This window comes from Gorilla gorilla, chromosome 6, assembly GCF_029281585.2.
Source record: "Gorilla gorilla gorilla isolate KB3781 chromosome 6, NHGRI_mGorGor1-v2.1_pri, whole genome shotgun sequence".
Classification (NCBI taxonomy): Eukaryota; Metazoa; Chordata; class Mammalia; order Primates; family Hominidae; genus Gorilla; species Gorilla gorilla.
The window spans coordinates 167,096,253-167,123,194 of NC_073230.2; the positions used below are offsets into that span (position 1 = coordinate 167,096,253).

General features: G+C 37.4%; 1 protein-coding gene across 4 annotated transcripts in view; it reads right to left on the reverse strand.

Moving 5' to 3' along the window:
* The window catches only part of PTPRN2 (protein tyrosine phosphatase receptor type N2), a 1,029,630-nt gene that overhangs the window by 662,413 nt on the left and 340,275 nt on the right, over nucleotides 1-26,942 (reverse strand). For all 4 annotated transcript variants that reach the window (XM_055347412.2, XM_055347413.2, XM_055347411.2 and 1 more), the window contains one exon: nucleotides 1-103. In XM_055347412.2, the coding sequence (XP_055203387.1) occupies nucleotides 1-103 (103 nt within the window). The remainder of the gene's footprint in view (nucleotides 104-26,942) is intronic.

A 26,942-nucleotide genomic window follows, 5' to 3' on the forward strand; every position in this document is an offset into this window, starting at 1 on the left:
CTGGCTGGGCTGGATGCTTCAGGACGCCTCAGGTAGGTTTTCGGGAGGTCTGCAAGTTCCTGGTCCATCACATACTGAGTATAGTCATCCTGCCACGTGAAACCTGTGGATAAAAATTGCAAAAATTATGTCATCATTTTGGAAGTTTAGCTAAAGCTCTTGCTTCAGTCTCATAATTAGTTGCATTTCAGCATTAAGTTGATGGTCCCATCAGCAAAGTGAGCCTCCCTCTCACTGCAGTTTATCAAGATCTCCTTACAGAAATTCCAGCTTTCTGAAACTTCTAGGCCAAAAAGAAAACTGATGCTCTGCTGCATTAATAGTAATAAAAAGGCTTGGGTGAGAGTGGAGAAAGCTGGCCAAATAGAAGCCTCCACCAATCATCCTCCCTGTAGGAACACCAAATTGAACAACTGTCCACACAGCAAAGCACCTTCATACGAACCAAATTTCAGGTGAGTGGTCACAGTACCTGGTTTTATCATTGAAAGAGGCACTGAAGAGGGTGGAAAAGATCATTTGGAATTGCTGCTGTCACCCCTCACCCATCCCCCTGCAGTGGCTGTGTGCCCCAGAGAGAGAACGCATGCACTTGGGAGAGAGAGCACAGTGATAGTGGGACTTGGTATTGGAACTCGGTGCTGCCCTGTCACAGTAAAAACAACAGGCAAAACTCAACCAGTGCCCATGGAGGGAATATTTAGACCAGCCCTAGACAGAGCGGTACCACCCATCCCAGTGGTCAGAATCTGAGTTCTGACAAGCCTCACCACCATGGGCTAAAGTGCTCTGGGGTCCTAAATAAACTTGAAGGCTGCCTATGATGGAAGGACTACAAATCCTGGGCAAGTCCTGGTGCTGTGCTTGGCTTGTAGCCACTGGACTTGGGGTGCACACAACCTAGTAAGGTACCAGCTGGCGCAACTAAGGGTGCTAGTGTCACCCCTCCCTCAACCCTAGGCAGCACAGCTCACAGCTCCAAAAGAGACTCCTTCCTTCTCCTTGAGGACAGGAGAGGGAAGAGTAAAGAGGACTTTATCTTACAACTTAGATAACTGCTCAGCCAAAGTAGGATAGGGCACTGGGCAGAGTCATGAGGCCCCCATTCCAGGCCCTAGCTCCCAGGTGACATTTCTAGACACACCTTGGGCCAAAGGAAAACCCACTGCCTTGAAGGGAAGGTCCCAGTACTGGAAGGATTCATCATCTCCTGACTACAGAGCCTTTGGGCCCTGAATAATCAACAGTGGTACCCAGGCAGTACCTCATGGGCCTTGGGTAAGACTCAGAGATGTCCTGGCTTCAGGTCTGATCTGGTACAGTCCTAGTGGTGGGGTGGCCACAGAGGTGCTTGTGTCACCCGTCACCCAGCTCCAGGAAGCTCGGGGAGGGGGGAGAGAGAGAGACCGTCCGTTTGTTTGGGAGAATGTAAGAGAAAAAAAGTCTGCCTGGTAATCCACAAAATTCTTCTGGATTGTATCGAAGACTGCCAAGGTGATACTTCTATGAGTCTGAAAGAGCCATGAAATTACTGCGCTTTGAGTGGCCCCTAATGCAGATATGGCTGCAGGGATTTAAAACGTAGATCACGGGACCAAAGTCTTTTCAAATACCTGGAAAGCCTTCCCAAGAAGGATGAGTACAAACAAGCCCAGATTTTAGCAACTGCAATAAATACCTAACTCAGACACCAACAAACATCCAAGAGCATCAAGACTATCCAGGAAAACATGACCTCACCAGACGAACTAAATAAGGCACCAGGGACCAATCCTGGAGAGACAGGGATAGATATGTTACCTTTCAGACAAAGAATTCAAAATAGTTGTTTTAAAAAAATTCAGTGAAATTCAAGATAACATAGAAAAGACAAACAGAATCCTATCAGATAAACTTAACAATGAAATTAGAATAATTAAAAACAATCATGCAAAATCTCCGGAGTTGAAAAATATAACTGACCCATTGCAGAATGCCTCAGACTCTCTTGACAGCAGAGTTGACCAAGCAAGACAAAGAATTAGTGAGCTTGAAGACTGGCTAGTTGAAAATATGCTGTCAGAGGAGACCAAAGAAAAAAGGATTTTAAAAAATGAAGCACACCTGCATGATCTAGAAAATAGCCTCAAAAAGACAAATCTAAGATTTATCACCCTTAAAGAGGAGGGAGAGAGAGAAAGAGGTAGAAAGTTTAGTTGAAAGGATAATAATGAGAACTTCTCGAACCTAGAGAAAGATGTCAATGTTCAAGTATAGGAAGGCTATAAGAACACTAAACAGATTCAACCCAAATAAGACTACCTCAAGACATTTAATTATCAAACTCCCAAAGGTCAGGAATGAAGAAAGGATCCTAAAATCTGCAAAAGAAAATAAACAAACAAACAAACAAAAATACAATGGAGCTGCAGTACATCTGGCAGCAGACTTTTCAGTGGAAACTTTACAGGCAAGGAAACAGGGGATTGTTATTTACAGTGTTAAAGGAAAGAAACCATTTTATTCTGAAATTGTATATCCAACAAAAATGCATTTCAAATATGAAGGAAAAATACTTTCCCAGACAAAAGCTGAAGGATTCCATCAACAGCAGACCTGTCCTATAAGAAATGCTAAAGGGATTTCTTCCGTCTGAAATAAAAGAATGTTAGTGAGCAGTAAGAAATCATCTAAAGGTACAAAACTCACTGGTAGTAGTAAGTACACAGAAAAACACAGAATATCATAACACTGTAATTGTGGTGTGTAAACTGTTCATATCTGGAGTTAAAAGACTAAAAGATGAACATCAAATAACTCCAACAACTTTTCAGATATAAATAGAAACAACAAAAAGTTAAAAAGTAGGGGGATGAAGCTAAAGTGTAGAGTTTTTATTAGTTTTCTCTGTGCTGGTTTGTTAGTTTGCTTATGTAATCAATGTTAAATTGTCATCCGTTTAAAATAATGGGTTATAAGATGTTATTTGTAAGCCTTATTGTAAACTCAAATCAAAAAACATAAACAGATACAACAAAAAGTAAAAAGCTAGAAATTAAAACATACCACCAAAGAAAATCACTTTCACTTAAAAAAAAAAGTAAGGAAGGAAATAAGAAAGAGAAGACCACAAAACAATCAGAAAACAAATAACAAAATGGCAAGAGTAAGTTCTTACCTATCAATAATAACAAATACACATGGACTAAACTCTCCAATCAAAACACACAGAGTGGTTGAATGGATTAAAAAAAGACCCAGTCATCTGTTGCCTATAAAAGACACACTTCACCTATAAAGACAAATATAGACTAAAAAGAAAGGGATGGAAAAAGATAATCTGTGCAAATGGAAACCAAAAAAGAGCAAGAGTAGCAGTACTTGTATCAGACAAAACAGATTTCAAGACAAAACTACCAAAAGAGACAAAGAAGGTCATAATGATAAAGGGGTAAATTGAACAAGAGGACATAACAATTGTAAATATATATGTACCCAACACTGGAGCATCCAGATATATAAAACAAATTTTATTAGAGTTAAAGCAAGAGACAGACCCCAATACAGTAACAGCTGAAGACTTCCACATGCCACTTTCAGCACTGGACAGATCATTGAGACAGAAATTCAACGAAGATATATTGACCAAGCTGCACTATTGACCAAATGGACTGAATTGACATTTACAGAACATTTCATTCAATGGCTATGAAATCCACATTCTTCTCCTCAACACATGAATAATTCTCAAGAATAGCCCATACATTATGGCAAAAAAATGCATCTTTAAAAATTCAAAAACAAACTGAAATTATATCAAGTATCTTCTCTGACCACGATGGAATAACACTAGAAATCAATAACAGGGAAAATTTTGGAAACTATACAAACACATGGAAATTAAACAATATGCTTCTGAATGACCAGTGGGTCAATGAGGAAATTAAGGAGAAAATTTAGAGATTTCTTGAAACAACACAAACACAACATACCAAAAACCTGTGGGATGCAGCAAAAGCAGTACTAAGAGGAAAGTTTATACCTATAAACAAGTACATCAAAAAAAAAAGAGAATACCCTCAAACAATCTAATGATGCATCTTAAAGAACTAGAAAAGCAAGAGCAAACCAAACCCAAAATTAGTAAAAGAAAAGAAATAATAAAGATCAGAGCAGAAATAAATCAAGTTGGAATGAAGAAAACAATACAAAAGATCAATGAAACAAAAAGTTGGTTTTTGAAAAGATAAACAAAATTGACAAACCATTTTCTAGTCTAAGAAAAAAAGAGAAAAGACCCAAATAAATAAAATCAGAGATGAAAAAGGAGACATTACAACTAATACTGCAGTAATTCAAAGGATCATTAGAGGCTACTATGAGCAACTACATGCCAGTAAATTAGAAAACCCAGAAGAAATGGATAAATTCCTAGACACATAGAACCTACCAAGACTGAACCATGAAGAAATCAAAAACCTGAACAGATCAATAACAAATAATGAGATTGAAGCTGTAATAAAGTCTCCAAGCAAAGAAAAGCCTGGGACTTGATCACTTCACTGCTGAATTTTACCAAATATTTAAAGAAGAATCTTACTCAAACTATTCCAAAAGATAGAGGAGGAGGAAACACTTCCAAATTCATTCCATTAAGCCAGTATTACCGATACCAAAACCAAAGACACATCAAAAAATAAAACTACATGCCAATATCCCTGATGAATATTGATGCAAAAATCATCAACAATCGTCAACTGTCCTGGGGACAGGATAGTCTCTTCACTAAATGGTGCTGGGAAGACTGGATAACCACATGCAGAAGAATGAAACTAGACTCCTATCTCTTCGTATACAAAAATCACATAAAAATGGATTAAAGACATAAATCTAAGACCTCAAACTATGAAACGACTACAAGAAAACACTGGGAAAACTCTCTAGTACACTGGATAGTGTAAAGATTTATTTAGTAATACCCCATAAGCACAGGCAGCCAAAGCAACTTGAGTGATGCTCCACGAGCACAGGCAACCAAAGCAAAACTGGACAGATGGGATCACATCAAGTGAAAAAACCTCTGCACAGCAAAGGAAACAATCAACAAAGTGAAGAGACACCCACAGAATAGGAGAAAATATTTGCAAAGTATTCATCTGACAAGGGATTAATAACCAGAATGCATAAAAAGCTCAAACAACTCTGTAGAAAAAAATTTCAATAATCTAAATGGGCAAATACATATAACTCTGAATAGACATTTCTCAAAAAAGACATTCAGACGGCAAACAGGCGTATGAAAAGGTGCTCAACATCACTGATCATCAGAGAAATGCAAATCAAACCTACAATGAGATATCATCTCACCCAGTTAAAATGGCTTTTGTCCAAAAGACAGGCAATAACAAATGCTGGCGAGGATATAGGAAAAAGGGAACCCTCATACACACTGTTGGTAGAATTGTAAATTAGTACAACTATTATGGAGAGTAGTTTGGAGGTTCCTTAATAAGCTGAAAATAGAGCTATAAATATAATCCAGCAATCCCACTGCTAGGTTTATACCCAAAAGGTAATCAGTGTATCAAATTGATATCCACACTCCCATGTTTATTGCAGCACTGTTAACAATAGTGAACATTTGGAAGCAACCTAAATGTCCATCAACAGATGAATGGATTTTAAAAAATGTGGTACCTCTACACAATGGAGTACTATTCAGCCATAAAAAGGTGAGATTCTTTCATTTGCAACAACATGGATGGAACTGAAAATCATTATGTTAAGTGAAATAAGCCAGACATAGAAAGACAAACTTTGCATGTTCTCACTGATTTGTGGGAACTAAAAATTAAAACAACTGAACTTATAGAGAGTAGAACAACAGTTACCAGAAGGAAGTAACCATTGTTACTGGGAAGGAAATTGGCAGGGGGCGGGGGGCAAGTGGGAATGGTTAATGAGTACAAAAATACAGTTAAGTAGAATGAATAAGATCTGGTACTTGATAGCACAACAGGGTAACTACAGTCAACAATAATTTATTGTACATATAAAAATAACTAAGAGTATAACTGGATTATGTAACACAATGAAAGGATAAATACTTCAGGTGATGAACATCCCATTTACCCTGACGTGATTATTATGCATTGTATGCCTGTATCAAAATATCCCATGTACCCCATAAATATATACACCTGTGTACCCACAAAAATTAAAAATTAAAAAAAATAGACTTAATGGGTGCTGACTATGGCTAGACAGCAAGGAGCCTTACACCAAATACAAGTTTAGCTTAGACAGATTTTTATCTACTATGAAAGATGGAAACATCTTCCATCTACGTGGAAATATTGTGGTCACAGCAAAGATACTCCTCATCCACAATGAGCACGTAGTACCCGCCACTCACCCACTCCTCTACCTGCCCGCCACCATATCTTAGGTATTTTGTTCTTCCTAACAAAATCTTAAAAGACAGCAATTGGAATGGAATAAGGGGTATTGTTACTGTGAAAGCAATTATCATGGGGCTTAATGTACTGTATCCGGGAGCCAATTACATTATATTTATACTCAAATGTTATGACAAAGAGCTTTATAACAAGGGTGAAGTAGTTATGAAGGCAAAATCCATGTGATTATGCATTAATTACATGCACTGTGGATCACATGATAATTATGCTCAAAATTACCAAATAACTCTCAAGAATAATTATTATGCAATTTGTACATTTTAGATCTTATGGTAACACTTTAGCACTTAGAACTACCCCATGCAATTATCCATAATTATCTAATCACTAAATATCATGTAATTACAGAGATATATTTTTATGCCCTGTACAAAAACACATTACCAAAATCTTCAAATCAGGATGGCTCTGTGCTTGTGTGTGTGTGTGTGTGTGTGTGTGTGTGTGTGTGTGTGTGTGGCATAGGAAGTCCAGAACATGATGAGAACCACATATTCTGGATGGAATTAAAAGAGCTCAGTAGATAGAAGCTATCTTCATGAACACACAAATATTTTTTTCACATGCAAATCTAGATTTTTTTAATGTTATAGACGGCAAATTAAAGCAATTGTCATATTTCTAAATCTCAAAAGCCTAAATGGCATTACCTGAAGTGAAGAATGATAGGAAAATTCACCATTAGGATGGCCTCCAACTTACTCTAAGCTGCTCTAGTTGGAATATATCACTTAGAGTATAGGTCGCTGCAGAAAACAGGCCCCACACTCACTACTATCCAATTTAAGATTAAATGTACTTAATAATAATCAAGTCTATCCCATTTGCCAAAGCAACTTAAAAACACCCACTATGAAATGTACTTTTGTTTATATAGCTATTTCTGATCCATTCTTGGGAGTATACTCAATTGAAAGCACATTTGCAATGTTAGTATAATATCTATTATTGTGGATTTAGAAATAAGGATATTTTAACCATGCCATTCCTAAAAAGGATTCTCTTAATATTAATATTTATCAGGAAGCAGAAAATCAATGGCACAAAAAGAACTTTTCATGAAAAAAATCATTTATAAAATTTAAATAACTAAAATTTAAAAATTTTTATCTAAAAATCATATAAGTCTGAGTTATGTCAACTTTGGGATCTATGATAAAGGCTCAGTTCTTCCAGAACAACAGTTGGTCCACTACTCAGAATCATCTGTACTGGGCAGTCTGAGAGGACCCTGTATACCTTAGCCCAGCCATCTCAGCCTTCCTGGAAGTCAGAAGAAACTGTGCTCTTAGATATAAAAAACAAACAAAACAATGCAGAGATATGGGAGTTTAAGCATCTCCTATGAACTTCGGTCCGTGGCATATCTTGGAGAAAATATAACCCTGGGAAGAAGGAATCCACTCCCAGAGATGACATACGTCTTCCCACTAAGTACAACTAAAATCTCTGAGCATACGTAAAACAAGCATAAGACTCTGAAGGATGGCAATAAGAAGGCAGAGCAGAGAAGCACATGGTGGTGGATTCCCTGGGTTTTCTTTTTGCCTCATGTACCTCAGACTCGGAGTCAAAGAGGCCGCAATCCGGAAACACCAACGTGTACACACACACACACACACACACACACACACACAAACAACTAAAGCAGCCTCTCTCTAATCAAGGAGTCAGGAAAGAATCAACTCAGCAAGACAGAAAAATATTAGATATTAACAGCTCTACCCCAGCAAAACACCACAGAAAAAAGTACAGCCTCTCCCTACCCATGCCAACAAAGGCCAAATGGGGATCTAGACTTCCTCTCTCATGAGGCTGTAATAAGGCCTCCCCTCAGGCCTACCAGGTAGTGTCAGAGAAGGTCAAGTAGGGATCCAGAACTTTCATCTCCATTGGGTTGTAATTACCACAACCCCTGCAATGCCAGAGGAGACCATCTGGGAAGCTGAAACTCCCACCCCTCTCCCTGACCAAACAGTAAAAAGACCCCACCTTCAGGTATTGACAGAGGCCTCCTGGGGAATCTAGACTTCCATCTCCCTGTCAGTTACAAGGAATCACCATCACCACCCCTTACCCCCAGAAGAGCAGTGTCCAAAAAGAGACAGTTAAAATGCAAGGTTTAAATGAGATCCAGAATCATGACATAATACAAAAATGTCCAGATTTCAAAAGAAAATAACTGGTTATACAAAGAACAAAGAAGATCACAAAATAAATAGAAAAGAGACAATCCACAGAAACCAACACTGAGATGACTGAGATGTTAAAATTGCCTGAGAAAGATTTTAAACCAGTTACGATAAAAATGCTTCAATGAGCAATTATGAACACACTTGAAACAAATGAAAAAGTAGGATGTCTCAGAAAATAGATGATGCAAATAAAAGCCAAATTGAAATATTATTACTGAAAGATACAATAACCAAAATAAACAACTCAGTGGATGCACATAACAGAAGGATGGAGAGACAGAGGAAAGAATCAGTGAAGTGAGGATAAAACAGTAGGAATTACTCAATGTCAACAACACAGAGAAAATAGTAGAAAAAAATGATAAAGCTTCAGCAACTGCGGGGCTATAACCAAAGATATAATATTCATGCTATCAGAGTTTCAAAAAGAGGAGAGAAAGAAGACAAGATGACAGGTCTGAAAAGGTACTCAGAAAAATAATGGCTGAAAACTTCTCAATTTTGGAAGAAACATGAACCTAAAAATTTAAGAAGCTAAGCATACCCCAAACAGGGTAAACCCAAATCTCCTCCAAGACACATAATAATTAAGTTTCTGAAAACTTACAAAGAAAAATCTTGACAGCAGCCAGAGAAAAATGACAACTTACCTACAAGGAAAACACAATTCAAATGACAGGGGATTTCTTATCAGAAACAATGGAGGCCACAAGGAAATAGCACATTTTTCAAGTGCTGAAAGAAAAATATGTCAACCCAGAATCCCACAAGTCTCTCAATCCAGATACCCAGTGAAGGTATCCTTCAGGAATAAGGGGGAAATAAAGATATCCCCAGAAAAAGGAAAATTGTGTTTTTCACCAGACCAATTCTGAAAGAATTACTAAATTTATGTCTCCATATAGAAGAGAAATATAAAAAAAGGAATTTTGGAGCATCAGGAAGAATGCAAGAACATGGCAAGCAACAACCTGAGTAAGTACAATAAGCATTCCTTCTCTTGAGTTTTATGCTTGACAATTCAATTAAACATCATACCACTGTCTAATGTCACTTTAAATGCACATAGAGGAAATATTTAAACAATTATAATATAAATGAGGAGGATAAGTAAAATGTCGTAAAGGAAGATAAAGTTTCTATATTTCACCCAAACTGGTAAAATTATGACACCAGTAAACTTTAATAAGTTATGAATATGTATATGAATATTATATCTAGAACAATAAATAAAAGAAAGCTATCAAAGACATACACTCAAAAACATAGATAAAGTGGATTTCCAAAATCATTAAAGTAACTCGAAGGGAGGAAGAAACAAAGAAACAAAAAATACAAGAACAAGTAGAAAATACAAAATTAAATGAGTTTTAAATCCTAACATATTAATAATTACATTAAATGTAAATGGGCTAAATATGACAATGAAAACACTGGCTGAGTGGGTTTTTTTTAAAAAAAGACTCAACTATACACTATATGAAGCTCACTTTGAATAAAATGATATAGGATGGTTGAAAGTAAAAATATTTTTAAAAATATATCATGTAAGTATTAATCAAAGGATGGAAGCAATAACTATATTAATATCAGATGTTAATATTTAGAGTAAAGAAAATGGCTACAGAGAAGGGAATTACAGAGTTATAAATAGGTCAACCCACTAAGAAGATACAGCAATCCTATATATGAATTATATAGATAGAGCAACTAAACAAAAAATCAACAAAGATAGAAAAGAACTCAACAATACCATTAATCAACAGGATCTAATGAACATTTATGGAACACTGTACCCAACAAGAGCAGAGTATATGTTCTTTTCAATTGCTCATAGAACACATACCATGATAGACTTAATGCTGGGCCATAAAACATACTTCAGCAAAATTATAATCATTCAGAGTGTGTTCTCTGACCACAATATAGTCAAGGTAGAAATCAGTAACAGAAAGATAATGGGGAAATATAACAACATGTTATAAAATAATCCATGGGTCAAAGAGAAGATAATACATTACATGTAATTAAAATAAAAGCACAACATACCAAAATTCATGGCACATACAGTTAAGACTGTGCTAAGTGAAATGTTTAGCACTAAATGCTTACATTAAAAAAGAGGGCCCTACTGGAGCACTTTTGCCAGTGGCCCCCACCCACCCTGCCAGGGCACTTTTGCCAGCAACCACCAATGGGGCAGTTTAGCTGGTGGCCCCTGATAGAGTGCTTTCACCAGCAGCCTAGCTGCACCTTGACCTCCCAGTGAAGCTGGTACTAAAGCTCAAGGGGCCAGAGGACAAAGCCACAGGCCTGGTCCCAGGTCACCAGGGTTAGAGCATACAGCCCAGGAGTGCCAAGCTGAACCTCGGCCCTATGAAAAAATTCAGAAACAAAGCCAATCAGCTATATCCAACTTACACAACAGCAAAACTCTTATGAGAAATAATGAACATAAAAACAAAAAGCCCTATCCCCAGGACAGCAACTTCAAAAGGATAAAAGAACATCAGCACTCACAGATGAGAAAACAGCACAAGAACTCTGGCAGTTCTAAAAGCCAGAGTGTCTTCTTACCTACAAATGAACATGCTAGCTACCCAGCAATGGTTCTTAATCAAACTGAAATGACTGAAATGACAGACATAGGATTCAGAGTCTAGATGGCAAGGAAGCTCAATGAGATACAGGAGAAAGTTGAAACTCAATCCAAGGAAATGATTTGAGAGTTGAAAGACAACATAGCCATTTTAAGAATAACCAAACTGAACTTCTGAAATTTAAAAATTCAATATAAGAATTTCATAATAAAATTGGAAGCATTAACATCAGAAGAGACCAAGCTGAGAGAAGAATTTTAGAGCTTAAAGGCAGTTCTTTCAAATCAACACAGGCAGACAAAAATAAAGAGTGTTAAGAAATGAATAAAACCTCTGAAAAGTATGGGATTATGTAAAGTGACCAAAACTATGACTCACTGGCATTTCTGAAAGAGAAGGAGAGAGAGTAAGCAAGTTGGAAAACATATTTGAGGATACAGTCCATGAAAATTTTCCCAATCTCACTAGAGGTTGACATGATATTCAAGGAATTCAGAAAACCCCTGTGAGATACTATATAAGATGACCATCCCCAAGGCATATGGTCATCAGATTCTCCAAGGTTGTTGTGAAAGAAAAACTCTTAAAAGCAGCTATAGAGAAAGGCCAGGTCAGTTACAAAGAGAACCCACCAGGCTAATAGCAGACATGTCAGAAAAAAGCTTACAAGCCAGAAGAGACTGGGGGCCCTATTTTCAGCATCCTTAAAGAAAAAAAATTCCAATCAAGAATTTCACATCCCACAAAACTAAGCATCATAAGCAAAGAAGAAATAAAATCCTTTTTAGACAAGTGAACACTAAAGAAATTCACTATCATTAGACCCGCTTTACAAAGGTCCTTAAGGGAGTGCTAAACATGGAAACGAGAAAGATACCTGCCTCCACAAAAACACAAATACGTAGCTCACTTGCACTATGAAGCAACTATACAATCAAGTTTACATGAAAACCAGCTAACAACACAAATGACAGGATTAAATCCTTAGATATCAATATTAACCTTGAATGTAAACAGGCTAAACACCCACTTAAAAGGCATAGATTGACAAGTTGGATAAAGAGGCAAGACCCAACTGTCTGCTGTCTTCAAGAACCCATCTCACATGTAATGACACACTTTGGCTCAAAGTAAAGGGATGGAGAAAGATCTATCTTGTAAGTGGAAAACAACAAAGAGCAGAGGTTGCTATTCTTATATCAGATGAAGCAGATTTTAAACCAGCAATGATCAAAAAGAACAAAGAAGGGCTTTACATAATGAAAAAGGGTTCAATTCAACAAGAAGACTTAACTACCCTAAATATTTATGCACCCAACATTGGGGCACCCAGATTCATAAAACAAGTTCTTAGAGACCTATAAAGAGACATAAACACAATAATAGGGGGAGATTTCAATATCCCATTGACAGCATTAGACAGATCATAGAGGCAGAAAACTAACAAAGATATTCTGGACTCAAACTCAACCCTTGATCAACTGGATCTTCTAGATGTCTACAGACTACCCAACAACAACAGAATATATATTCTTCTTATCTGCACATGGCACATACTCTAAGATCAGCCACATGCCATAAAGCAAGTCTCAAAAAAATCCAAAGAAAATTGAAATCATACCAACCACACTCTTGGCCCACGTGTAATATAAATACAAATAAAAAACAAGAAGATCTCTCAAAACTATCCAGTTACATCAAAATTAAACATTTTGCTCCTAGATGACTTTTGGGTAAAGAATGAAATTAATGCAGAAATCAAAAAATTATTTGAAACTAATGAAAACCATGACACAACATACCAGAATATTTGGGACACAACTAAAGCAGTGTTAAAAGGAAAGTTTATAACACTAAACAACTACATCATAAAGTTAGAAAGATCTCAAATTAACAACATAACATTACACCTGGAAGAACTAGAAAAAAAAAAAAACCAATCCCAAAGCTAGCAGAAGAAAAGAAAAAATCAAAATCAGAGCAGAACTGAATGAAATTGAGACACAAAAACACAAACAAAAGAAAGTTCATTTTTTGAAATAATAAGTAAGATTGGTAGACCACTAGCTAGATTAACAAAAATAGAAGACCTAAATAAGCACAATAAGGAATGACAAAGGTGATATTACAAGAAAACCTTTTAGGTTTTCTGGGTTTTTTCCATTTCTTCTAGAACACCTTGAAGAAATAAATAAATTCCCAGAAACATACAACCTTGCAATATTGAACCAGGAAGAAATTCAAATCCTGAACAGATGAATAATGACTTTCAAAATTGAATTGCTAATAAAAAAAAAAAAACCTACCAACCAAAAAAGCCCGGAACCAGACAAATTCACAGCTGAATTCTACCAGACATAGAAAGCAGAGCTAGTAACAATCCTACTAAAATTACTTCAAAAAACCAAAAAGTAGGAACTCCTCCATAAATCATTCTATGACACTAAACAGAATTGAAAACAGAAACCATATGATCATCTCAATAGATACAGGAAGGGCTTTCAATAAAATTCAACATCCCTTCATGTTAAAAACCTTCAACAAATTAGGCATCAAAGGACAAAGATAAAAGGAATATGCCTCAAAATAATAAGATCCATCAATTACAAACCCAAAGGCAACATCATATTGAACAGGCAAAAGTTGGGAGCATTTCCTGTGAGAACTGGAATGAAACAAAATGCCCACTCTCATCACTCCTATTCAACATAGTATTGGAATTCCTAGCCAGAGCAGTCAGGCAAGGGAAAGAAATAAAACGTATCCAAATAGGAAAAGAGGAAGTCAAATTATCTCTCTTCACAGATGATATACTATACATAGAAACCCCTAAAAACTCTGCCAAAAGACTTCTAGAACTAATAAATGACTTCAGTAAAGTTTCAGGAAAAAAATATCAATGTATAAAAACCAGTAGCATACAATTCACTGACCCTTAGAAAACCAAAACCAAAACTAAAAAACTAATATCATTTCTATACATCAATAATTTCCAAGCTGAGATCCAAATCAAGAATGCAATCCCATTTACAACATGTACAAAAAGAATAAAATACCTAAGGTTATAGCTAACCAAGAAAGTGAAAGATCTCTACACGAATTAAAAAACACTGCTGAAAGAAATCAGAGATAATACAAACAAATGGAACAACATTCCATGCTCATGGATAGGAAGAATCAATATTGTTAAAATGGTGACATTACCCAAAGCAATTTACAGACTCAATGCTATTCCTATCAAACCACCAGCATCATTTTTCACAGAATTAGAAAAAAAATTATAAAATTAATATGGATCAAAAAAAAAAAAAGCCTGAATAGCCAAAGCAACCCTAAGCAAAAAGAACAAAGCTGGAGGAATCACACTACTGACTTCAAAATATACTATAGGGCCATAGTAACCAAAACAGCATGGTACTGGTACAAAAACAGACACATAGACAAATGGAACAGGTTAGAGAAACCGGAAATAAAGCCACACACCTACAAACATCTGATCTTCAACAAAGTCAACAAAAACAAGAAATGGAGAAAGGACTCCCTATTCAATAAATGGTGCTAGGATAGCTGGTTAGCCATATGCAGAAGATTGAAACTTGACTCCTTCCTTTTACCATATACAAAAATCAACTTAAGATGGCTTAAAGATTTAAATGTAAGACCTAAAACCATAAAAACCCTAGAAGAAAATGTAGGACACACCACTCTGGACACAGGCCTTAGCAAAGATTTATTGATGACATCTCCAAAAGCAACTGCAAGAAAAAAAAAAGACAAGAGGGACCTAATTAAACCAAAGCGCTTCTGAACAACAAAAGCAACTATTAACAGGTAAATAGACAACCTATAAGGTAGGAAAAAATATTTGCAAACTATGCATCTGCATTAGTCCATTTTCACACTGCTGATAAAGACACACTTGAGACTGGGTAAATTAAAAGAGCAAGAGGTTTAATGGACCCACGGTTCCATGTGGCTGGGGAGGCCTCACAATCATGGTGGAAGGTGAAAAGCACGTCTTACATGGCAGCAGGCAAAAGAGAGAATGAATGCCAAGCGGAAGGGGTTTCCTTCGGATCCATCAGATCTCATGAGACTTATTCACTAACATGAGAACAATATGGGGGAAACTGCCCCATGAGTCAATTATCTCCTACTAGGTCCCCTCCCACAAGATGTGGAAATTATGGAAGCTACAATTCAAGATGAGATGTGGGTGGGGACACAGCCAGACCATATCAGCATCCAAAAGAAATTTAATATCCAGAATCTGTAAGGAACTTAAATTATTCAACAAGCAAAAAGCAGCCCCATTAAAAAATGGGCAGGAGACATGAACAGACACTTCTTAAAAGAAGACACAGAAGTGGCCAAGAAACGTAGGAAAAATGTTCATCATTAGTAATCATCAGAGAAATGCAAATCAAAACCAAAATGAGATACTATTTCACATGAGCCAGAATGAATATTTTTAAAAAGTCAAAAAATCACAGATGTTGACAAGGTTGCAGAGAACAGGGAATGCTTGTACACTGCTGGTGGGAATGTAAAGTAGTTCAGCTGGTGTAGAAAGCAGTTTGGAAATTTCTCAGAGAACTTAACACAGAACTACCATTCAACCCAGCAATCCCAGTATGGGCATATAGCCAAAGGAAAATAAATCATCCTACCAAAAAGACACATGCACCTGTACATTCATCACAGTATTATTCACAATAGCAAAGACATGGAATCAACCTAGATACCCACTGATGATGGACTGGAAAAAGAAAATATGGTACACATACACCATGGAATACTACACAGCCATAAAAATAATGAAATCATGTCCTTTGCAGCAACATAGATGCAGCTATAGGCAATCATCCTAAGCAAATTAATATAGGAACAGAAAACCAAATACTGCCTGTTCTCACTTATAAGTGGAAACTAAACACTGAGTACACACAGACACAAAAATGAGGATGACAGATGCCGAGGACTACGAAAGGCAGAGGGTGGGAGGAAGACGTGGGTTGAAAAGCTATAAGGGACTAGGTTCACTACCTGGGTGGCAGGATTGTTATCACACCAAACTGTAACAACACACAATTCACCCATGCATATGTACCCTCAAACCGAAAACAAAAGTCAAAAGAAAAATAAAAGAAAAAGTCTCAAATCAATAATCTGAATTCTTCAAGAATCTGTAATAAAGGAGAACACAATAAACCCAAATAAAGTAGAAGAAAATAAATAATAAGGATAAGAAAAGAAATCAATGTAATTTAAGTGAGAAAAAAAATAGAGAAGATAAATGACAATGAAAGCTGGTTCCTTGAAAAAAATCAGTAAAATTGACAAATCTCTACCAAGACTAACAAAAAACAAGAGAGAAGACACAAATTATCAATATAAGCAAAGAAACAGGGGAAGTCACTACAGAATCTGCAAACATCAAAAGGATAATCAGGGAATAAACAACTCTACACACATAAACCTGACAACATAGAGGAAATGGATCGATTCCTTGAAATCCACAAGTTACCTCAATTCATCCAATGTGAAATCAATAATTTGAATACTTCTACACTATTAAGGAACTTGAATTAATAATTAAATATCTACCCAGAAAGAAATAATCAGGCCCAGATGGTTTCACCAAAGAATTATACCAAACATTTAAAGAGGAATTAAAACAAATTCCATAAATATCTTCCAGAAAATAGAAGGCGAGGAAACAGTTCCCAATTTATTTTATGTAGCTAATATTAACCCGATACCAAAAGCAAACAAAGACAGTAAAAGGAAAGAAACCTACAGACCAAAATCCCTCACAAAGGTAGACACAAAAATCCTTTACAAAATATTAGCAAATAAAATCCAGTAATATATGAAAATAATGATACATCATGAGGTTTATTCCAGGAATGAAAGGCTGGTTCACTATTTCAAAACAAATCAATGTAATCCACCATATTAATAGGCTAAAGAAGAAAAATAATCACATGATTACAGCAATCGATGCAGAAAAGACATTTAAAAAATTCAACACTCATTCATGATGAAAACTTTCAGAAAAATAGAAATCAAGGGGCACTTTATCAAGTTGACAATAAACATCTACAAAACTCCACATTTCACTATACTTAATGGTGAGTAACCACCAAAAGCTTTCACTGAAGACTAGGAACAAAGCAAGGATGTCTGCTCTCACCAGTCTTATTCAACATAAAGCTGGAAGTTCCAGCCAGTGCAATAGGGCAAGATAAAAAAAAATAAAAGGCATGCAGACACAAAGGAAGAAATTAAACTATACCTATGTCCTATTTCCTGATTATCTACATAGAAAGCCCCAAGGACTCTACAAAAAATATAAAAACCTCCTAAACCTAATAAGTTCTTGTACTATATACTAACAATGAAGGCATGAAAACTGAAATTAAAATACTATTTAAAACCACTCAAAGAATACTTAGGTGTAAATTTAACAAACCATGTACAGGGCCTATATGCTGAAACACACACAATGGTGATGAAAGAAACCAAAGATCAAAATGACAGACATACCATGTTGGTAGACCAGAAGATTCAACATAATAATGATGTCAACTCTCCCCAAATTGATACAGAGGTTTCACATAATTCCTATAAAAAATCCCAGGGAAATACTTTGTAGATACAGAAAAGCAAGTTATATGGAAGAGCAAAGGAACTAGAGTAGCTAAAACAATTTGGGAAAATAAAAATAAAGTGGAAGGAGTGATCATATATAATTTCAAATCTTATATAGGTACAGTAATCAAGACTGTGTAGTACTGATGAACAGATACAAATAATACAATGGAATAGAAAACCCAGAAATAGATCCATAAAAATATGTCCAAGTTATTTTTGACAAAGGTGCATAAACAATTTAATGGTAGGAAAATTTGCCTTTTCAACCAATGGTCCTGGAGTGATTGGACATCCACAGGCAAAAACAGGAACCTCTATGTAAGCTTCACAGTCTACACAAAAGCAACTCATGGACATAAATGTAAAAATGCAAAACTATAAAACTTTTAGAAAAAAACAACAGAAAATCTTTGGAAGCTAGAGCTAGGCAAAAAGTTCTTAGACTTGACATCAAACATCTTCCATAAAAAGAAAAATTGACAAATTGGCCTTCATCAAAATGAAAAACTTTTGCTCTGTGGAAAGGCCCTCTTAAGAGCTGAAAGAATGAGCGCAGAGTTGGAGAAATATTGGCAAACCACGTATCTGACAAAGGACTAGTATCAGGAGTATACACAGAACTCTCAAAACTAAACATTAAAAACATTCAATTAGAAAAAGGGTGAGAGATGAAAAGACATTTCGACAAAGAGGATCTACTGATGGCAAATAACCACGTGAAGAGATGCTGACCATCTTTAGCCATCAGGGAAATGTCAATTACACCCACAATGAGATGCCACCACACACCTATCAGGAAGGCTAAAATAAAAAATAGGGAAAACATCAAATGCTGGAAAGGATTTGGATTCAGAAAAACTCTATCACTGTTACTTTTTTTTTCTTTTTTACTGTGAATGTCAAATTTTGTTCTGGAAAATGGTTTGAGAGTTCCTTTAAAAACTAAACATATACTTATCATAAGACACAAAAATTGAACCCCTGACCATTCATCCCAAAGAAATGAAGACTTATGTTCAAACAAAATCTTGTGTATGAATGTTCACCAGTTTTATTTAGAATAGCCCCAAACTGGGAACCACCGAGTCCCTCAGCAGGTGGATGGTTACCATGCAGCACCTCTGCACCACGGAGCACCACTTGGTTATGAAGGAAAGAACGATTAGTACACACCACAGCCTCGCTGTGCTGAGTCAAAAAGCCAATTCAAGAAGGATAGATGCTATATAATTTCATCTAGACAACACCTGCATAACCAACTCTTGTGTCCTATGGGAGGCACATACGGTTTGAGGGCAGCCACAGCACCCATCTTCCTCAAGTTTGCAGTCTAGTGTGGAATGCAGGTACGTAATTAGCTAAGATCCAAGTTGGAGTGCAATCATTATATAATAAAGTTATGAGCAAACTGCTAAGGGAATAGAGAAATGAAGAGGTGAATTTGTGTTGGAAAGTTAAGAAAGTTTCATAGAAACAAGTGGTATTTGAACTAAGACTGGAAAGATAAATAGAATTCTAACAGATGGGGATGGATTAGGGGAGGAACTCTAAGATAACGGAGTAGCATGGGAAGGGACTTGGGGCTGTAGCACTGAGTGGTGCACTCGGGATGGTGTATGACATGGGGAGGAGGGTGGGGGCAGTGCAGGAACAGAGGGAGGGGAGTTGCGTAGTCACAGAAGGACGTGAAAGCTACATCGGGAAGCACCGGTGCATCTGTGCACAGTGGGGAGCAGTAAAAGCTCTGCATCGGACAGAAATATCATCCAACTGTGTCCTAGAAGGAGGATAAAAGTAACAATATTAAAATTAAAAATTTAAAGATACATAGCAGTTTCTATTTGCTGAGCCTTAACTATGAGCCAGCACTATTCTAAGTCCTTCCTATTTTAATCCTCAGGATTTGTGAATAATGAATTAAAGATAATAGGGAGAAGGGAAGGCATTCAATAAGAGTTACAAAAACGGTTCATTAGAGAGATGATAAGGTTGTAAACTCAGAGAACACTAGTGTGGATAGTTTGAGAAGCAGAATTGGTAAAAATTAATAATCAGTATATGCAGGATTAAAGGAGAACAAGGTGTCAAGGTTAACTGCAAGAGAGGTTGGCTAGGTCGCTGGGGAAGAGGAAATCACAAAGAAGGAAGGCTGGGAACACACCAGGTTTGTGGGTGGGGACGACGTTTGTTTCTTCCGCAGGCAGAACTGTGCGGCAGAGGAGATCCCCGTGGGAGGGGCAGGTGGAGAATGCCAGGGACAGACTGCTGAGAGGGAAACGGAGGCGGCAGAGCAAGTGGTGGCAGCGTGCGTGGTGGTCCCGGCTTGCATGCAACACGTCAACACTTAAGCAGGCGAGGGCATAGCAAGGACAGAAACCAAGGTGCACGCTGCATGTGAGGAACGAAGACAGCGCTTCCTTTTTTTTTTTTTTTTTTCCGGTGGTATCCAAGAGTAAGATATGCATCTTGAAGTGAGACCTGGGGAAGTCCCACAACACAGCACTTACCCTAATCGCGTGGGAGCCTCTCACGTTATCACTGTGTCCTATTATATCATATTTATTCTCTTCTGTCTCACTTTTTAAAATTGATGGCTGCAACACCCGAAAACTCTCTCAGGGTCATTAGTGGGCTGTGGCTTGCAGTTTCAAACACACTGGATCCAGGCGACAGGCTGTTTGGAGGGAGGAGGGAGCCAGTCTGAGGAACAGAGATGCAAAGGTTTGGGGGTGAAGCTGAAGATGACTGACTGCCAAGCTGGGCTCCAGTGGCACCAGCTCCAGGAGAGGACGCTGGGTCACAGGACGAACAGAGGCCTCAGAGCTACTCATCAGAGAGTGCGCTGTGCGTGGATAAATGGGAGGAGGGAGGTCAGTTGGGAGAAGGTGTGAGAAAATGGAACAGTAGAAAATCTGTCGAAGTAAAGAGGATGGGATAGATCCTCCATCTGTTTTAGGAGAAAAACAATAAAAAAGAGGTGCTGAGCAGAGGAGCAAAATCGAAAATAAAGACAGACAGCCCAAGGTCATGTGCTGAGGAGCCAGGAGAAGAGAGAGCTTCAAGGGTGAGAGAGAGGCAGTATTCATTTCAAACGTGGTAATACTGAGAGATAAATCAGAGTGATAAGAATCAGAAATGAAATCTACTAGCATTTTATTTTGCCTACAGGAAAGCTGTAAATGAGAGGCTGATTTCAAAATGTGAACATGGTCAGGGTTGAAATGGGGCTGAGGAGGAGCCCCTGACGTGTGACGGGAAAACCCCAGGTGGCGAGGAAGAAGTGTCGGGGAAAGGCGGTGGTCAGCACATTGCAGGATCTAGATTTATGAGTGGAATTCACGACTATATAAAAAAATACAGTGGCACTCTAATCAGCAGTAAACTCCTGCTCAAAATGCTCTTTACGGAAGATGAATGTGCAGCTTGCCCTCGCATCAGCAAGGAAAGGGCTGGTGAGCAGAGTGTGAAGGATGATCCCATGCAGGAAGCCTGTAGGCTTTGTGAACTGAGAGGAAACACTCCTTAAGAAGATGACGTGAAGTCAGTTAAAGGGATCAAGTGGGCTCTCCTTCCCAATCAGAGAAGACAGGGTCATAGTTCCATTCCTGGGCTGCTCAACTGTGCACAGTGGGGGTGCCTGTCCCAGGCCTGGTCAGGGCCAGCACAGACTCCTTGACATGGTTTTAACTCACATTTTCACAACCCCCGGAAAAATGCAAAGCATTTCTATAAAGTAGTTAAGGCTTTACATGTATATCAAATAGAAATGGAACCTATACATTCAAGACATTAAAAAGCTCTATGCGTATTCAAAGGTGGTAGCATTGTTGGTGATATTTTACGTCTCTTTGGAACACATTTACAAAGACAGTTTAGAAACCAGACAATAAATCAGTCTTGTTGTTATATGTTCACACTTCACTTTTACATTGAAAACAGTGTGACAATCAACTTAGTCAATGACTGGGATGCAAATAACTTATTTATCCCACCTGGTATCAACTAACTTTATGCCACATCCTCATGCGTCTGCCTTCAAAAAGAGTCACCATTACTGAGAATGTTCAGAGATGGCCCTCTACCAGGTTACTGAAGGAAGATCCCAAAGAAGAATTTTAAATTTTTCTGAGCAACAGCAGAAGCTTTCCAAGGTGAAATTTTTGAAAAGAAAATATTTTCTCCAGATACATTTCATATTCCACTACACCTGTTGGAAATTTCTACTAGGAGGGACTTCTGGTCCCAAAATGGTGGTGCAGTAGAAGCAAGGTGACTTCACTCTGCTCCACAGAGAAGCAAAAACACACACAGCACTGACACAATCCCAGCAATGGCCACACACTCAAATACAAAAGGAGACAGTTCCCAGGAACACAGAAAAGTGAAAACACCCCAAGCAGACAGCAAAAGCATCAGACCACCATGTCTGCACCATCCCTCCTCATAATCTGTTTGGCATCAAGAGTATGGGAAATTTCCCCTCAACTCATAGCTTCTATGCTGGAAAAAGTGAGGGTGAGGTGGACAATCAGCTTCTCCACCCTCTTGGGGGCCCTGGCAGGAGACCTGTTCCTGCTTCAACCCATGGGAAGCACTGCAAATGTGTGAAGGGAAACATCCCTGAGGACAGCCAGAGATAAAAGGGGGAGGTGGGACTACAGTCCCCAGCCCTACAAACTCTACTCTGCAACTCGGTCAAAGAGGCACTCCATCAGAGTGGCTGCTCACAGCACCACCCTGTAGCAGGAATGCTCCACAGGTCCCCTCAGCACGAGCCCCCAGCCAGCCTTCTCACACTGCTGGCATATCCCCTTTGAGACCTCTCCCATTCAGTACAGGCAGCACTCAGATCTTTAACCTTCAGTACAGGCAGCACTCAGATCTTTAACCAGAGCCAAGGTAAACCTGGGCTTAAGGTGCCATCTAGTGCCGAAAAGGAGGCAGGGACCTAGAAGGGGGATAAAAAGAAATTCCACAGGTAAATTATGTGACTCTCTAAGCAAATGTATCCAATAAAAACTAAAACAAGCCAGGAGACAAGACTGGAGTAAATAAATAATCCTTCAGTGCAAGGACACAGACACACATCAACAAGAAACAGCAGCAAATGGGAAACCATGGCCTTCTCAAATGGACAAAGTAGGGAACTAGCGATTGGCCCTAATAAGATGGCAATATGTGAGTTCTTGGACCAAGAATTCAAAATAGCAGTTTTAAGGAAACTCAGTGATTTCCAAGATAACACAGAAAAGCAATTCAGAAATTTAACAAAGAGATTGAAACAATTTTTTAAAAATCAAACAGAAATCTTGGAACTGAGAAATACATTTGCTGAACTGAAAAATTCATTATAGCCTCTCAACAGCAGAATGGATCAAGCAGAGGAAGGAATCAGTGAGCTCAAAGACAGGCTATTTGAAAATACACAATCAGGGATGGAAAAAGAACAAAGAATGAAGAGGGATGAAGACCACTTGCAAGACAGAAAATTACCTCAAAACATCAAATATAAGAATTATTGATGTTCAAGGGGAAGCTGAGCAAGAACAAGGGGTAGAAAGCTTACTCAAAGAAACAATAACAGAAAACTTCTCAAAACTTGAGAAAGACATAAACATCTAGGTACAGGAAGGTCAGAGAACACCAAACAGATTTGACCCAAATAAGACTACTGTAAGGCATATAATAATCAAACTCTCAAAAGTCAAGGACAAAGAGAGATCCTAAAAGCAGCAAGAGAAAAGAAGCAAGGAATATTTAAAGCAGCTCTCATTTGTCTGGCAACCAACTACTCAATAGAAACCATACAGGCCAGGAGAGAGTAGGATGACATTTGCAAAGTGCTGGAAGGAGAAAAAAATGAAAAACCTGTCACCCAAGAATACTATATCCAGCAAAGTGTTCCTTCAACTATAAAGGAGAGATAAAGTCTTACCCATACAAACAAAAGCTGAGATAATTCACCACTACTAGTCCTGTGTTACAAATCATGCTAAAGAGAGTTCTTCAGTCTGAAAGAAAAAAAAGTAACATGCAAAAAGAAAATATTTGAAGGTATAAAACACACCGGTAAAAGTAAGTACTCAAACTAACCCAGAATACTCCAATACTGTAATTGTGGGGTGCAATCCACTCATAACCGTAGAATGAAGCCCAAAAGACAAATCTGTCAAAAACAATAATAGCTGCAGCAACCTATTAAGAGATAGGCAGCATACAAATATGTAAATTGAGACAATAGGAAGTCAAAGTGTGGGGGGATGGACTTAAAATACAGAGGGTTTTTTTTCGTTTTTTTCTTTGTTTCTATTCTTTTGTGATCTCAGTTATCTCTTTAAGATAACTTGTTATATGTTTAAGTTGTTTTTTATAAGTCTCATGGCAACTACAATAAAAAAACTGTAACACATGCACTAAAAATAAAAAGCAATGAATTAAAACATACTAGCAGAGAAAATCACTTTACCACAAAGTAAGACAGAAAGCAAGCAAGGCAACAAGAATGAGGAGTTACAAAACAATGAGAAAACAAACAAAATAGCAGTAGTCAGTCCTTACTCATCAATAATAACATTGAATTTAAATGTACTCAATTCTCCAATTAAAAGATATAGAATGGCTGTATGGATAAAGAAATAGGACCCAACTATAAGCTGCCTACAATAAACCAGCCATATCTATAAAGATGGACATTGACTGAAAGGAATAGAAAAATATATTTCAGGCTGGGCACAGAGGCTCACACCCGTAATCTCAGCACTTTGAGGGGCCAAGTTGAGAGAATTGCTTGTGTCTGGGAGTTCAAGGCCAGCCTGGGCAATACAGTGAGACTCCATCTCTGTAAAAAAATCAAAAATTAGCCGGGCATGGTGGCATGTGCCTGTGGTCTCAGCTACTTGGGATGCTGAGGTGGGAGGATCACTTGAGCATGGAAGGTCAAGCCTGCAGTGAGCCATGATCACACCACTGCACTCAGCTGAGATAAGATAATGTGACCCTGTCTCAGAAACAACAAAAAAGATATTCCATGCAAGTGGAAACCAAAAATGGGCAGAAGAGGCTGTGCTTATATCAGATAAAATAGACTGCAAGTCAAAGACTGCAAAAAGCAACAAAGAACATCACTATATAGTGATAAAAGGGTCAATCAGCAAGAGGATATAAAATTATAAATATATATGCACCCAACAATGGAACACTGAAGTATATAAAACAGACATTAATAGATCCAAAGGAAGAGATAGCCCGCAATATAATAATGGCAGGGCACTTCAACACCCCATTCTCAGTAATGGACAGATCATTCAGACAAGAAATCAACAAAGAAACTTTAGAGTTAAACTATACACTACACCAAATAGGCTTGACTGACATTTATATCATTTCACCCAACTGCTACAGAATACCCATTCTTTTCATCAGAGCATGAAGCACTCTCCAGAATACACCACATCTTAGGCCACAAAACAAGTCTCAACAAATTCAAAGCAGCAGAAATCATATCAAGTACCTTTTCTGACCACCATAGACTAAAACTAGAAATCAATAACAAGAAGAACCCCAGAAACTACATAAACACATGGGAATTAAACCTCCTTCTGAATGGCCAATGAGTCAATGAAGAAGTTAAGAAGGAAATTTAAAAACGTCTTGAAACAAATGAAAATTGAAATATACTACAATCTATGGGATACAATAAAAGCAATACTAAGAGGCAAGTGTATAATAATAAATGCCTACATCAAAAACATAGAAAGACTTCAAATAAACAACCTAACCATGCACCTCAAGGACCAAGAAAAGCAAGAACAAGCCAAACCTAAAATGAGTAGAAGGAAAGAAATAATACAAATCAGAGCAGAAATAAATGAAATTGAGATAAAATATACAGAAAAATCAATAAAACACAAAGTTTTTTGAAAAGGTAAACAAAATTGACAAACCTTTAGCTAGACTAAGAAAAAAGGAAAGAAGATCCAAATAAATAAAGTCAGAAATGAAAAAGGAGACGTAACAACTGAGATCACAGGAATAAAAAGGATCATTAGAGACAATTATAAACAATTGCATGCCAAGAAATGGGAAAACCTAGAAGAAATAGGTACATTCCTGGACACTACCAAGATTGAACCATGAAGAAATAGAAGACTTCAACAAACCAATAACAAGTAATTAGATCAAAGCCATAATAAAAAATTTACCATCAGAGAAAAGCCCAGGACCTGATGCCTTCACTGATGAATTCTACCAAACGTTTGAAGAAATAATACCAATTCTACTCAAACTCTTCAAAAAATTGAAGAGGAGGGAATACCTCCAAACTCATTCTATGAGGTCAGTGTTACCCTGAAACCAAAAGCTGACAAAGACAAGACAAAAAAAGGAAGACTATAGGCATAGACACAAAAATCTTCAACAAAATATTAGCAAACTGAATTCAAGAACACATTAAAAAGATCATTCACCATGATCGAGTGGGATTCATCCCAGGGATACAATGACGATTCGAAATATGCATATCAATAAACACAATACATCACATTAACAGAATTAAGAACAAAACTACATGATCATTTCAATAGATGCTAAAAAAGCATTTGATAAAATTCAACATCCCTTTATGATAAAACACTGTCATCAAAACGGGTATAGAAAGAACATACCTCAAAATAATAAACAATATATATGACAAATCCACAGCTAACACCATAATGAATGGGGAAATACTGAAAGCCTTTTCTCTAACATTTGGAGCAAGACAAGGATGTTCACTTTCACCATTTTTATACAACAGAGTACTGAAGTCCTGACCACAGCAATTAGGCAAGAGAAAGAAATACAGGCACCCAAATTGGAAAGGAAAAAGTCAAATTAGCCTTATTTGCAGACATCATGATCTTATCATATTTAGAAAACACCAAAGACTTCACCAAAACACTGTCAGAACTGACAAATTCAGTAAAGTTGCAGGATACAAAATCAACATACAAAAATCAGCAGCATTTATATATGCCAACAGCAAACAATCTAAA